This window comes from Populus trichocarpa, chromosome 12, assembly GCF_000002775.5.
Source record: "Populus trichocarpa isolate Nisqually-1 chromosome 12, P.trichocarpa_v4.1, whole genome shotgun sequence".
NCBI classification, from domain to species: Eukaryota; Viridiplantae; Streptophyta; class Magnoliopsida; order Malpighiales; family Salicaceae; genus Populus; species Populus trichocarpa.
Genome location: NC_037296.2, coordinates 4,781,917 through 4,797,531, shown reverse-complemented (window position 1 = coordinate 4,797,531; position 15,615 = coordinate 4,781,917). Strand labels below are relative to the sequence as shown.

The window sequence follows — 15,615 nt, the reverse complement described above, 5'->3', positions numbered from 1 at the left end:
ATATATGAAACATTTTGTCACACTAATCAACTCTAGTCTATACTGTGAAGTTCAAGCACACCTTTGGCATTTTAAGGACAATAGTTTTTTTCCCCTTCTTGTTATCGTTCTTTAGCCCTTAGAAAATCTTTTTTCTTTCTCTGAAAGCTAGCTCATTATAGTATTAAATATTTGCTATTTGTTATTAGGCCTTGTTGTATGCCATATAAATTCTTTTTAGAAAATAAATGTAATGAAAAATGATTTTTTTGTAGATTATGAATTAACTTCGATCTTTGTATTTTCATAGAAAATAAGTTCAAAAATATTTCTCAGCCTTTGATGATGTGCATTGAAAATTCTTTTTTATATTGTCTTTTTTTATATATATGAAATATTATATGATGTAATATACCATAATCATATAATATAACATGTTCTATATTATGGTGTATTTTTTAACACCAACAAGTATAAAATTATTTTCATGGTGCAATGGATATCCTTGATGGGAACCAAAGGGTAAGAACCTTTGAACCCACACATAAGAAAGAACAACCCAAGAAAACAAAAGTTATATTGGTAAAAACTCGATCCAATGATTACCTGAACTAAGAGACCGAAACTATTGGATATAAAATTTTGATATGTTGATTATAACGATCCAAGAACTGTAGATATAAAGATAAAACTCCAAACCGTTGATTATAATGAACCAAGAATTGTAGGTATAAGGATAAAACTCCACAAAGACAAATGATCTTTAATAAATCCAAGAAAAGTTCATTGAAGAACTAAAAGTATGAGCAACCTCACACATATGATACTAATTGCCAAAATCCAAGTCTTCTAAAAAAAAACTCTAAATACAAGCTAAATAAATTTTATTTATAACAAGTAAAAATATCTAAAACAATAATGGAGAAATAACAAAAAAAAAGTTCTAAAAAAATTGAAAAACCCTAGGAAACTATTATAATTTTCACATAGTATCTTCTGGTCTTTATCTCAAGGCTTTCATGGTATTTGATCACTATAAACTAAAGCCTCTAGAATCATTTAGAAAAATTTATGCTCTATCCAACAATAAAATCAAAATTTATGCTTGTTAGAGTAAAATTATACATAAAAAATAATCTCAAAAAAGCATCTCTTTGTCCAAACCATGAGCTACTAACTTGGTACCCTTGAAAATTAAGGATTCCATTCAAAACAAAACTCCTAAGCAACCAATTTTGTCTCCTTACAAAAATAGGACTTACAATGCTATTAAGATTACTAAAATCTTTTCTTGTAGAAGAAGGATTCTGCATAAGAAATCCTTACACAATAAAAATTATTTGCTAATAGATTTCAAGTATGGCTTTAAATATATTGTTTTGTCTTTTCTAAATGAGTTACTGATCATATCATATATAGATAAAAAACTTGAGAAATCTAGTTTCCATCTTACCTTGAATCGTAATAAAATTTTATATGTAGCTTTAGATATAAATCAAACAATATACGAATGTCTAATTTGATAAATTTATAACTTTTTAACTCAAATATCATGAATCAACTCAATTATTTTTTCTCGGATTTTCTTAATTTTAAACCTTGTAATAAGCTCAATTGATTAATTTTAACCTTGTAATAAGCTTAATTGGTATTTCTAATAGATCATTTTGGTGCTGCTCAATCCTACTAACATAATAGATTAATATTTTATATCCTAACATAATAAACTATATATATATATATATATATATATATATATATATATATATATATATAATCAACAATTATATGTATGACTTTATTCTATTAATATAATATTAAATATTACATTCATAAATGTGTTTTTATAAATATAATTAAAAAGTAAAATTAAAGAAAAAGATTTTGAACCAATCGCTGCCATGGAGTAAAATGATATAAATAGCTAAGATAGATTTTTTGCAGAACCTCATATTTGTAATGAGTAAGATTATTATGTAGCAATGCTCTCTCATTTTTATTAAAGTGAAACCAACCATGATAATTATTTATATTTTTTTAAATCAGAGAAGGAATTAATTTTGTGAAACTCGATTGATCTCGTCCAAATCGATTTAATTAACATTAAATTATTTTAAAAAAACACAACTATATATTTTTAATAAAAATAATTGATTGATGAATTAGCTCGATCGATCAAGCCCATAAAGCTGTATGGATGTAGACCCAAAAAACAAAGGATCTTTTCTGAACTGATATGGGCTATACAGCACTTTATAGCTCCAAGAAGATCTATTAAGAAACAAATTTCTTAAGCTCAGTCCAGTTTGATAACATACCCACAGCTCCCTTCCTTTTCCTTCTCCGTCTTCGCCCAGATCATCAGAAACTTTCAACGTAAAAGCAAGCAAGCAAAGAGCGACAACTCTAATTACAAGTAGACCCATCTGCTGAATCCAGCTCAATCCTCTCTGCTTTTCTCAGTTTGTGGAGATTATCGATTCGGGGTCGTTCACCAAATCGGTCAACACAAACAAAATGGTAACTTTTAGACTGAAAACCCATCTTCTTTTGAATATTTTGCTTCAATTTTGGTCTTAGAGAATTCCCATTTTGTTTCCCTCTTTATATGTTGTGGAATTTATTTTCAGATACTGTATTTGTTATGTTAAAGGGATCAATACCTATGATGGGGATAGGGTGCTGAATTATTTAATAGTCATCTTATAACATGTATGGGAGTTTAGATCTGATGGTAACATCTGATGGGATTTTTTCCTCCCTTCTCGGGTTTTAGCGTATCTGGGATCAAGGGTTTCTTTTCAATGTGCAGTCATGTTGTGAAACAATGATTGGTTATTGAGGATCTTCAATGGTTTGAGTAATTGGTTGTACTGGTTTATAATTGGCGGGAAATGAGGTTTTATCTGTAAACTCAGAATTTCGATGAACATGCTATGTAATTAGAGTATTAGAAATCTAATGGTTGTAGTTTTAGGGTGATGAATTTGTTCGATGAAATTGCTGTAGTTGGATAAGCATGCGATGCGTAAGGTGCTTTGGATGAAGTGTGATCTGTTATGTGATTTTGGAATGGCAGGCGTAATATGCCAATTTTACTTACCATACAAAACTACTGGAACTTGTAGGCCACTTGGACAGGAAAATAGACCTATGTGACACTTGATGTGTCATTTCTGTACATTACGAGATCAGTGGTAATACTAATTACTGAAAATTACAACTGATTAGATACAATGTTAAAAAGTTCAACTTGTAATTAATTGTCGAAGAGCAAGATTATCATGCTTTGTTTCGGAACATAAATGTCATAGATGAAAACTTACTTAGATTGGAAGGAACTTTCTGGTTTCAATAGTTCTCTGAAGTGAAAGGGGCAGGAAGAACTGGTGAACAATGTAGTAACTATTGCATTAGTTTTTATGTATGCATTAGTTTTTATGTATGTAGAGCTTGAGATGAATATAAACCATTGAATCTCACGCAAATTTTCCAAATAAATGCTTTTATCTGCAGGATCTGGTGATCAATCAATTAATTTGTTTCAGCAATTGTGAATTGAATACAAAGCGTAAAGTTTCTATGTTAGTGGTGGTTTTAATGTTTATCTACCTGCATATTTCAGATTCAATTTGTACTTCTCATTAGTCGACAAGGAAAAGTGAGATTGACAAAATGGTATTCACCTTATACACAAAAGGAAAGAAGTAAGGTTAGTGCCAATATTTCTTGTCTTTGAGATTGTTGTGTTGTAGATCATCACCTTGATGTTGCATATGTTTTTGATTTGCTATGTTGTTGATGAGTTTTTGACCCATGTAATACCTGTTTTACACTGTTCAATTGTATCTTGAACATTATCTATTGCTACTTCTCTAGAATTAATGTGCATTTTCTTACATCATTGATACTTATTTGTGTATTTTAATGTGCCTTGAGAAGGTAATCCGTGAGCTCAGTGGAGTAATTTTGACTCGAGGACCCAAGCTTTGTAATTTTGTTGAATGGAGAGGACAGAAAGTTGTTTATAAAAGGTAAAGATAAAATATGATATAGTGTTTTTCAGTGAATCTCCAGAATATGTTCATCATCCATCTTAGAGCTCATAATTTTTGTTGGTTCCAATGTGCATTATCATGCAGATATGCTAGCCTTTACTTCTGCATGTGCACTGATCAGGACGACAATGAATTAGAGGTCCTCGAAATAATTCACCATTTTGTTGAGATTTTGGACCGATACTTTGGCAGTGTGAGTAAAACTTAGACTTTGGTTTATTGCAAGGGCTGCAAAGTCCTTTGTGTGGTGTTCTAGTTTCCATTCAATTGTTTGCATATATCAAGTTTAGTAATTCTGATTTGCCTCCAGGTCTGCGAGTTGGACTTGATCTTCAACTTCCATAAGGTATGCTTGCTTGTTTTCAGTTCAACTTATTCTTTGTTTTTATAGCATTTGCAAGTTAAATTTGGCTTACACCATGCTGCAAGTGATAGTTGATGCAAGAAGTGGTTTGTTCCAAACACGCCCTTGCAAATAAGACATATTTTACCTGTCTCATTGCATGCATAGATATGAAAGTTTCTTTGCTTATTTATTTATTTATTTGCTGCTTTAAACATTGAAGGCCTATTATGTATTGGATGAGATTTTGATAGCTGGTGAACTTCAAGAGTCCAGCAAGAAAACAGTTGCTAGGCTAATAGCTGCCCAGGTACTGCCCTTCCCGGCCTGTGTACAATGTTTTCATTTGTTGATTTGTCAGGATATGTGAGCGCTACCCTATTTGAACTGCAGGACTCATTGGTAGAGACTGCAAAAGAGCAGGCCAGTTCGATAAGCAATATCATTGCCCAGGCCACGAAGTAGAATACAAGATTGGTTAAGCTTTGAATAGTGTTGTTCCATTTGTATTGAATTTTATTCCTGAGATCTGAAATGTATGTTATGGATGCTTTCTTGAGGATTGTACGCTGAACTATATGTTCTCATATGTTTCCCAATTGAGGTCTGATCCACTGTAGATGACTAGCTAAAAGTCCCGAGAGTGTTACAGCCACAATTTGGTTTCAGTAGGAGAAAGTAATCAAATGGAAGCTGCTCCATTGTTAACGGAAGACAGTGAACAAAACTACATACGCCACGCCATTCTCTAACTGAACCTTGATGCTGTATGTGCTCAGAAGCTTGAACTTGAGTTGGGTCCTGATGGATACAGTGGTTAATGTGTTAACAGTGGTTCCTTGAGGCCGGTTGCTGTTGTCGTGACAGTGGCAGTAGTGCTGCTGTCTACTTCCCTAGCAGGAAGACGTTGCCATCCATCCATCGATTTCATTATTGATATCAAGTAGCATGCAGTCTTGGACCAATCCAATCGAGAAATGAAACAAAGCCGCATAGCATAATCTACCCAAGGTTTTCAAAACTGACTCGGTCATCAAACCGTTAAAGATATAGGGTCAAGGGTTTGAGGTTGAGCCACAATTACACATTCGAATTTTTTTTATCTAATTTTTTTTGTCAGAAATTTGAAACTAACAAAATTAGGTACAGAAGTTGGTTTAAGGGATGAGAACATTTTGAAAGATTGTAGATTTCAGTCATAAGAGCATCAGAATAAACATGTGATTATGTTATGATTTTGGTATTGTCTGGTGTTTTATGTTCAGAAATGTATTAAAATAATATATTTTTTATTTTTTAAAAATTTATTTTTAATATCAATATATAAAAACAATTCATAAACACTAAAAACTAACTACGATGATGTTTACACGTAAGTCATGCATGAGAGCAAATTCTTTTCCAAGAATATTAATATAATGATGTTTTTTTATATATTTTTTATAAAATTCTAAGACCTTGTTGATGGTAATAGTAATGTTATTTTTCATATGATTCATTGGTTATTATCAAAATAATTGGGATAAATTGGTTTTTTCCACTTGATCCATTGATCATTATCAAAATGATTGGAACAATTTGATCTTTTTATATTTCTTTTCAACACAGTAAAATTAATTATAGATCCTTTAAACAAAAAACCTAGCATCGAAAGGTTTATTCTTCTTCTTTTTTTGAAGTATAGTAAAATGACAGGTTTACTTTTGAAATAAAATATTATTAAGCTGGCGTGCAAGGATTTTTTTTTATTTTCAACTTGATTTTTTTGTTATAATCCAGTTAAAATGAATGATTTAGTATTTTAATAAAAATAAAATATAATTAAAAAAATAATTAATACGTGCAACGTCAACAGGTAAGAGACACCCACCCCATTTAAACGGTGCACAAGGCATCTTCCAACAGCCTAATAATATCTTCAAAGGTGTCATTTGAACGTCTAAATGAAAACCCCCCCCCCCCCCCCCCTCCATGTCAACCCCTGCAATTTTTCAAACCAACCACTTAATTTTTTCCCTTCAAATCTTTTTCTAATTCTTTTAATTACTATTTATTTTATTTAAAATAAAATTTAAAATTTTAAAAAAAATCAATTTCTTCCTCCTTGAATTTTGAAATCTATTATATATAAACATCATTTTTTTAATTATTTTTAATCTTTATCTTAATTTGTTTTGTTTTTTAATTTTCATTCCTTATTATTTAATTTTATTTAATTTTCATATCAAAATTAATTCTCACGCTTTTCAAAATGATTTTCATTTAAAAATACATTAAATTAATTTTTTTTAATTTTTTAAAAATTATTTTTAACATTAACATATCAAATTAATATGAAAACACTAAAAAAAAATATTAATTTAAAAGAAAAAAAATCAATTTTTTTCTAAAATATTTTTAAATGCAAAAACATTCAGACTATACAACTTAGAAACTACCAAACCAACAATGCATTAAAATAACATGCCAGTTATTACATTCAATCATGTTTCTTGTCCTCCAAAAATCCACTGGTCAACACACAGTTCCCCAGAACACGAAGCTAGAAATTCATATAAACTGCAAATCACAGGCACTTAATTGTACAACAATGTCTAATGACTGCTTACCTGAAACGGGAAAGGTATACAGGCCCAGCACTCAATACAAAGATGAAATAACTTGTGACCATTGAACAATTATTGGGAAAAAAAAATACACATGAAATTTCTTAGGTGCTTGTGAATCTTTTCTTATGCAGCTCACCGAGAGAAAACAAAGTACACTCAACAATAAACACAATTTATATAGAAAATTAATTACCGTGTCCAACTTCTCTCAAGCATAGACTATAGTAAAAATGTGTTCCGACCAGTGTAGATTATCTGAAAAAGTGAAAAAAAGTCATATTTCTATCTTTTTTGTTTGACAACTATTTATGACTTGAGGCCACAGCTTCAAACAAGTGGGGCAAAAAAAAAAAGAGCAATGATCAGCAGTACAGATGCTTCCTTTTGATCTCTGGGCAGAAAATAGCCAACTGAAGGGTCTGGCAAGTCATCATGAGAAAGGCGACACACTGCCATATAATTACAACCAGCTTGAGAGACTCACAGCATGCCTCATAAATGCAGCACCAGAAATAATATATCCTCTATAGAAATTTCCAAATCCAGTAAGATTAAGGTAAATATTCTTATTCGGGATGCTGGAATTCAAGATCCAGTTTCCTCTTTAGATGAGATCTGTCAGCACTGCGCATGTGGAAAAAACATGTCGTTACAGCACATCCTCTACATGAACAGATATGGCAAATTCTCGCATGTCTAACTTAATGAGGAAGATATGTTGAGGTCCAAATTTTGCTTCTAATAATTACAAAAAGAACTTCTAAATTGCATAAAATGCAGCAATTATCTGACATTCAACTAGTCAAAAAATCTGCAATATTTAAGACCCATATATCGAAATTGCAACTGGAAACTCAGACGATTTGAAATGGATAACCACAAAATTAACAATATATATTCAATCAAATAACCAATGTTCAATACCCCAAGGCATTAGCTTTCAGACAATCCGTGCCTTAAAAGTTAATTAAGAATTTGGAATGATAGTTTGGGAAATTGATCAGTAAATTGAAGCTCAGAGCATTGCTTGTTTAAGAATTAAGCACAATTCAGATATTGGCAAGATCAAACTACCTTGTTGCAAGAAAAACATATGATTTCTGCAACAAGTGTAATAAGATTCACGAATAAAAGTGTGAAAGGTTTAAATAAGTGGCCAGTGCAGACCGAGGAAAGAGAGATATGTCAGCAAAACAGTACAATATTCTTAATCTCTCTGATGAAAAGAACCCATATTCCTTTTTCATGGTGTCCAAAAACTTTTGCTCTTGTATAGAAGTCAGGGCTAAAAAATGCTCCTTTTCTCAATATGTCCTTTACCTTTCTTTTCATATGAATGTCACTTACACGGCAACTGGAGACTTTTACCTCTAAAATTTTAAGAACAATGAGGTTAAAGTTGAAATATCATTGCGAACTAAATGTCTGGATGCACATGATGTAGCTTCCTTAAACCTTACCGTATCGTCAAAAAAACTAGTTTAATGGGTCAAAAGGAGTGTCCCCGGTGCATATGTACCTGTACCTATGGGTCAAAAGGTGAAGGCAAGATTCAAGGCATAAGCCCAGGCATTTCCTAGACAATCAATTTATTTTGTGGGTAAAAGTTAATGATCATACAAATCTTATTCACTTTATAATTAACATTAACAAAATGGAACTAGAACCTAATGTATTTTTATTTACCTCTTTATTTCAGTAAGCTAGTTTTATGCAGTTAAAAATTGATATCATTATAACCCACAACCATTATTTCATTTCTTTAACAAATTAGTCATAGCTAAATCTGATATTGATATTAAACCATTGATATATAGATATAATGACCATTCTCTAGAATGCCCTTCATGCCTACTTATGATTGTTTAATGATCAGATAAAAATTCAGCAAGTGAACTTGTTTGGTAAGAGATCATAACACAAATAAAAGATCCAATTTGAGGGCTTCTTTTATAATAATCTTAATATAATTAAAAATAAAAAACTGATATTATGGTTGGGCTTTATATGGGACAAAAAATTGGGATGCAATATTAGAAGAGTTTTTCTTTCTATGATTGCTTGCATTTTTATTTTTTTATTTTTTTTTCATTTTGGGTAAAAGAGGAATGCAAATTCAAATGAAAAGAGTGCGCACTTATGCACAGGATTAAAATGGTAAAAAGAAAATATTAAACATGTAATTGTTAAGGCTACCGGAAATATTAAGAGTGTAGTGCAAGGGTGGTTCTGCCAGTAGTGTGATAGTGATGTGGTGACACTGCTGCTGATGTTGTATGGTGGCAGAAAGTGAAGTGGTGGTGCTAGTTAATGGCAATAGTTGTTTTGGCAAAATGGTGACATCAGCTTTTAATCTCCCCTAGCATAATGCACTTGAATGGAATGCCCTTGAATGGAAACTCCCTTGAAACAGGAAGAGAATATGGTAAAAGGAAATGGGTAGCATTTTAATTTTTCCAAATCCTTCTACGGGATTTGGAAAAATTTGAAGAAATGTTACATTTTAAAGCTCAAAAAAGGTGAACAAAAATTACTAAGAGAAAGCCAAGAGACGGAGTTTAACGATACCATTTATTGTCTTAATTTTAACTAGTATATCATTTATAGCGGTCAACCAACATAACTAAAGAAACAAACAAACTTTAGATGGTTGTTAATTTATTTCAATAGTTATTGTGAATCTTTAGTAAGTTTATGGAGTATTTATCTCCTTCATTAAACATATTTTAATTCAAAAGTTGGTTAATATCAAGGAGAAGTTTATCTCTCTCATGAACTAATAATAGTAGTCTAATATTTAAGAAAAGATGATTCTCTGAGAAAAATAAACAATATCATAATGATATTTAAGGAAAAGATAAAGAGACATTTAACCAAAAAGTCAGACAAATGAGCATACAACCAACAATCTCACATCTAGTCATCAGAACATGTGGCCTCATTAATACACAGCCTAACCTCAGACTAAAAAATCATTAACTGGCATTCGGCTGAGACTCTAGAATTCAAAGCCCTCACCTGTTGTTTTTTTCTCATGGCTTCCCTATCAGAAATAGTATTCCAACTCATTCATACAAACTCAATTTAGTTCCAAACATATGGACCCAAAAATATAGTTAACTTTTTATAATAATAATGTTGTTCTTTATAAAACTTGAACTAGCCAAACCTCAGCCTCCTTTCCATCCCCAGCAACCCCAAGGCCCTTTAGAAAGGAAAAAGAAAAGGTTTCTCTAACTTCCTGTCATGAAATAATCTGAATGACAGATATGATCCTAAGTTCATCCATCAACCTAGTTCATCAGGTTAGCTTTTGTTCCTTTAATCTGATGTCACATTTTTTAGTCCTCATGGAGCCTGTCTTGTACATTCCCAACGTAAGTGTAACACTACTAGTCAAATTCAATTTAACACAACAATTCATCCTCCCCCATAATCCCCGAGAAAGAGAATAAAAAAGAAGATGTAAAGGGCCCCAAAGGCTACTATTTAAATTTTGAAGTTTAAGCTCATTTAATTTGAAAACAAGCCTTATCTCTGGGTCACATACGGAACTTATGAAAATTCATGACACTTTGAATATGAATCTAAACTCCAATTTCAAGTATAACGGGCTGCAACCTTATTTGCTATCATATTTTAAGGGAAATAGACAATGTTTTACCCATTTTGAAGTAACTTCATAGAAGTAGTTTTACCTGTTAATTGTAGGTCTGCTCATTGGTTTTGCTCCAAAGATCGAAAAATCAACCGACATCGGCACCTGTTCATTCCTGCTTGTGTTATCCCCAGCTGCCCATCTGATCTCACCACCATGTTGATCAATCTTATCAACATGGTATGCATTTCCATCAAACACTTCACGATCTGGCATCACTCTTCTTGCCTTCTTTTTTGGTGACAAGACAGTAGGACCCTCATGTAAATCTGAAGTCCTTGGGTTGTGAGATTCTCTCTTAGGGGCTGGTCTCGGAAGCTTAGCCGGATCTGTGGGCAGAGGTACAGATGTAAAGTACCTAGAAGGGAAACAAATATGAGAGCAGGAAACCAATGATAATGTAGATTTTTCAAATTGAAAGATTTTGCAAACCTGTGCTCCAATGCTTGCTGCACTGTAATTCTAGTTTTTGGGTCATATGTAAACAGCTTAGATAACAGATCTAAAGCATCATCACTAGCTGTAGGACACAATTTTCGCCAAGGTTGTGCAGTCTGAGATGAATATTCTACAAAGTCAGGAAGCCATTCCAAATCAGGCCACTGCGAAGGAGTTGGAGTCCCCAACTTCTGAAAGATCTTTCCAAGTTGATCAATGTCGCTATCCCCCTGTCAGACGTTCAAAGTTAAAGTTAAACTGTTTCTGCAAGCAGGTGGTGATTGCAAAATACCCCATGGGCATACAATTGATAAGCATCAAAATGATTAACAAGATGTTGTTACAATAAAATAAGCTTTATCCAAATCTATTTGTATTCCATTCATCAAGTTCTTAGAAAGGATAGCAAAGGAAGGAAAGATATCCACATGTTTTCGATAATGCACCTCCGTAGAGTATGCTTATTGATTCACAATTGAAGACAGAACCCCAATAGCCCAATCCTTGAATTTTTTAAAAGAAAATTGTCAGTTGAGATACCTTGTTAAGGTTGTTCAGTTAAGCAGATTTTAGTGGGGAAAGATACATAAAAGAATTAAGGTAAACATCTCTCACAAGGGCAAGGAAAGATAAGAATTCCCACTGATGTCCATTGAATATCAAAGAAATAACTGGGTGCTAGTGGAAAATTCATACAAGTCTAATTCACAGATAAGAAATTGGAACATTTGGATATTCTCTGATTCCTGTACCTGGTTAACTACTGTTTAAGAAAATATTTTAAATGTAATGGTCCCTTGCACACCGTGCCTTTATTAAATAGAAGAATAATAATATTCCTTGATGGAACCAAACAAAAAATTACAATTGAGGAGAAAAGGGTATCCTCAAAGGAAGAAAAAAAGAAGATGATAGGACTAAATGATTCCATTGAATGTCAGCTAAAGCAGGCTCCACCACTAGCCCAAAAAACAATGGTGTGCATGGAGGGATGGAGGGGGGGGATCTATTGTGCACCAGTCTCCAGGTTGAAAGATCCACAAGGATTCTTCAACCCCACACCAACCAAGACCAAACAATTATGAACACACCACAACTTCATGGAACTTGGAATTCCTCTCCCCCCACAAAGTCCCTCAAATCCACAAGCAATAAATCTTCTACTCTACCAAAAGTCATCAAAGATTTGCCACAAATAGACAAAACCTAGTGCCACATATCACAAACTACTGGAAAATGAAAAAGAAAAGGATGACTCTGTTTCTGCCCATTGTTATGGGGAAAAAATGAAAATTTCAGGATATGGGACATTGTGTGGCACAAAAACCTGTAAAAGATTGGATAAGGTTCATCTTATTGAGAACCACCAACAAAATAACAGATTCAACCTTCGAGAATACCTAGGCTTTCCACATATAGTTTTGACATAGGAGAAGTGCACAAATTCAAATGTAATGGACTAAGGTTAGAAATGAAAGATAAAAAATAAAACATTCCATTGTCATCCAATATCACTTTAGGCCCATTTTTAATCACACATCTTAGAATTTCTATTCCACATCTTTTGATGCCAGGACACCAACAATGAAGTTCACATTGCCATAGCACAAAAACAAAGCATAAATGTATGTTATACAGTTAAAGCATTTTCAAGAAAAGATTTCAAAGCATGAGAAACACATTCATCACAAAAAGTGTCCTCTTTGATCGTTATTAAAATTGACCCCCTTGACCTCTGGCTCAAGTGTCAGTCTTAACATTGAGGTAAGGCATTGAATTGAGTTCAAATTTTGCAAACAATCACAAAAATGCAGTACCTAGATCATATTTGTGAAATCCAAAATTAAGGAGAAAGTAATAAGTTAATCTGAAAGGTTGCTGGTAGCCACCATAGCAACGCACTAAACTACAGATCCAATTGCAAGCCATGTTTATAGAACTCAAGCAAATAATTTCATAACTAGAGATCCAATTGCAAACAATGTTTACAAATACACTTTAATCCGCATAGAACTCCAGAGGAAAAAGAATAGGCCAACTGCATAACTAATATGATTGCTAAAACTATGAAGCATTTTCAAGTATGAGAACCACAAAGATAAATCAAGCATGAAAATCTACTCACCTGCAGGAATGGTCTGCGGTTAAGTAGCTCAGCAAGTATACAACCAGCAGCCCATACATCAACACCAGCACCATACTGCTTGGCACCAAACAAAAGTTCAGGTGCTCTATACCATCGAGCAAAGACCTATACATTGGTATTCGAAACTTGTAGGTTCAGATTTATGAAGAGAATCAAAAACTTGTGATACAGCACAAAAGTAAGGAAAATCTTCAAAGCAAAGCCCAAATATGAGATAACCATATATATATATATATATATATATATTTATATATAATCTGGCTTCTGCATTAGAATCAATGGAAAAGATGACAAAATACCAAATGCAAAAGTTAGGAAGGGAAGGGGAAAAAAAAGAAACAGAAGAAGATTTATCCATCATCTCAGCATCACTCCTGATACACTACGTACAGGAACAGGAACATAAACAAAGGTTCGAACTGGTTCCAAACCAGTCAACCGTCATATGATCAGCTACCACCGCTGCTAGCTAAGCTTATTTCTTAAACAAAACATCATATCAGACCTTACTTATACAAATCCTCTGAATAAAAAATGCTTGAACATGCACACTTACTTGGTGCGTGAATTTGCGACCCGGGCTTCCAAAAATACGCGCTAAACCAAAATCTGCAAGTTTGAGCTGTCCATTAGATCCTATCAACAAGTTATTTGGCTTCATATCCCTGCAAAGCACAAGCACTACGCATTTCAAACCAAATCTAGCAGCAATTAACCTCACAAACCAGCTCCTCAATAAAAATCCAATACCTATGCAAAACCCATTTTTTATGGCAAACCAGAAGTCCTTTCAAAGTCATCTGAAAGTATGATTTTATGTCCCCAGGAGAAAGAAATATATTTGGATCACGAATAACCGCTTCGAGATCAGTCTCCATGAACTCAAACACAAGATGCAAGTTCCCTTTGTGAGGGAAAGCATCGATCAACTCAATTATATTCGGGTCTTTAAGCTCTTTAAGCAGTTTAATCTCTCTAAGTGCTGTAAAATTTACTCCTTCCTTTTGTTTTCCGAGCCGAATTTTTTTTATTGCAACCGTCTGTCCTGTCTGCAACATCCCAACAATATGAATTAACCAAAAAAAAAAAAAAACACTATAATCTCTTCAAACAGTTACCCTACAAATACCCACTTAAAATCTGATCAAATTAAGCAAAACCAAATTGATATTTTTCCTAACTAAATTAACTCCCAGAAAACCAAAGTTAAAAGTAGCTTTCTTTCTTCAATTTCTTTCTTTTTGTTCCCTTAATTTCTCAAAAATCAAACAAAACATACCCAAAACTGTTCAAAATTTCTTCATTTTTTTTTCTCTTAAATAAACAAAACAGAACCTAAAAATTGAGAATTTCCAGTTCTAGGGAAAAAAATCAAGTGAAAATAAAAGGATAGAAAGAGAGTGCGAAAAATTGATTACCTTAGTATCAATAGCTTTGTAGACAACACCATAAGTACCTTCACCAAGAATCTCTCGCTTTAGATATCTATCCGCTACTTTCTTCTCGACATCATTCTCTGACATTCTCCTCGATTTATTTTATATCTCTCTATTTTCGTTCAATTTTATACAATCTCTGTTCCGTTATTAATTTAGGGTTAGGGTTTAGAATTTCGGATTTCCCGAGAAAAAAATTGAATTTCAGACAAGAATAGAGGGATTTGCTCCTTTTTGTTTTTAGTTCACTAGTGATTAGTTAAGTTTACAACGCGTAGGATGCTAGACGGGGAGCGCCAGAAAAAGGAATATAGAAAGGCAACGTTTAACAGAGTGTCTTTTTAAATAAAAAAATCCGTAGTTGGAAACTCAATGGAGTTTTGGTTAAATTGTTGTTTTTTTAATTTGTTTTTTAAGTTTTTAAATTGTTTTGATTTACTGTATTAAAAATAAATTTTAAAAAAATATATTATTTTCTTATTTTGTTAATTAATATTTTTTAGTTTTTTGGATTATTTTGATATATTAATATTATAAATAAATTTTAAAAAATATTATTTTAATATATTTCTAAATAAAAAATATTTTAAAATACAATCTTATATCATAAAAATATATTTGGTGAATGATAATTTGTTAGTCTAACCTTGATTTTTTTGTTAATGTTAGTTAGGAGCAGGGCATATTTATACTTTAGTATTTAATAAATATTAAAAAAAAAAAGGCAAATAGGTGTGTTGCATGTATTAGCACTAGCACGTGAAGGATTATTACAGTATTTGAATAGCAAATGTAGCATTGAGTAATGGTAAAACAGCAGCTTCCAAGATGGCATATAAATCCTTTTGTCGACCTCTTTGTGTTTAGACGACGCATGTCCTGAATAGACCTCTAGTTTAGCGCTGGAAGCTCTTTATTTTTTTCTTGCCCCTTTAAATTTTCAAAGCT

At 32.5% G+C, this 15,615-nt stretch overlaps 2 protein-coding genes across 2 annotated transcripts; one reads left to right on the top strand and one right to left on the bottom strand.

Moving 5' to 3' along the window:
* The first annotated feature begins 2,247 nt into the window (after positions 1-2,247).
* On the top strand, positions 2,248-4,979 carry LOC112323480 (AP-1 complex subunit sigma-1). The gene is made up of 7 exons (XM_024581791.2): positions 2,248-2,499; positions 3,605-3,691; positions 3,922-4,013; positions 4,122-4,230; positions 4,348-4,383; positions 4,604-4,690; positions 4,774-4,979. The coding sequence occupies exons 1-7, from the start codon at positions 2,497-2,499 to the stop codon at positions 4,843-4,845; spliced, it is 486 nt and encodes a 161-aa protein (XP_024437559.1). The 5' UTR covers positions 2,248-2,496; the 3' UTR covers positions 4,846-4,979.
* A 1,926-nt stretch (positions 4,980-6,905) lies between these two features.
* On the bottom strand, positions 6,906-14,982 carry LOC112323674 (cyclin-dependent kinase D-3). The gene is made up of 7 exons (XM_024582851.2): positions 14,650-14,982; positions 13,982-14,280; positions 13,788-13,896; positions 13,211-13,336; positions 11,080-11,315; positions 10,688-11,005; positions 6,906-7,613 (listed from the first exon to the last, which is right to left on the bottom strand). The coding sequence occupies exons 1-7, from the start codon at positions 14,752-14,754 to the stop codon at positions 7,556-7,558; spliced, it is 1,251 nt and encodes a 416-aa protein (XP_024438619.1). The 5' UTR covers positions 14,755-14,982; the 3' UTR covers positions 6,906-7,555.
* Positions 14,983-15,615: the final 633 nt, after the last annotated feature.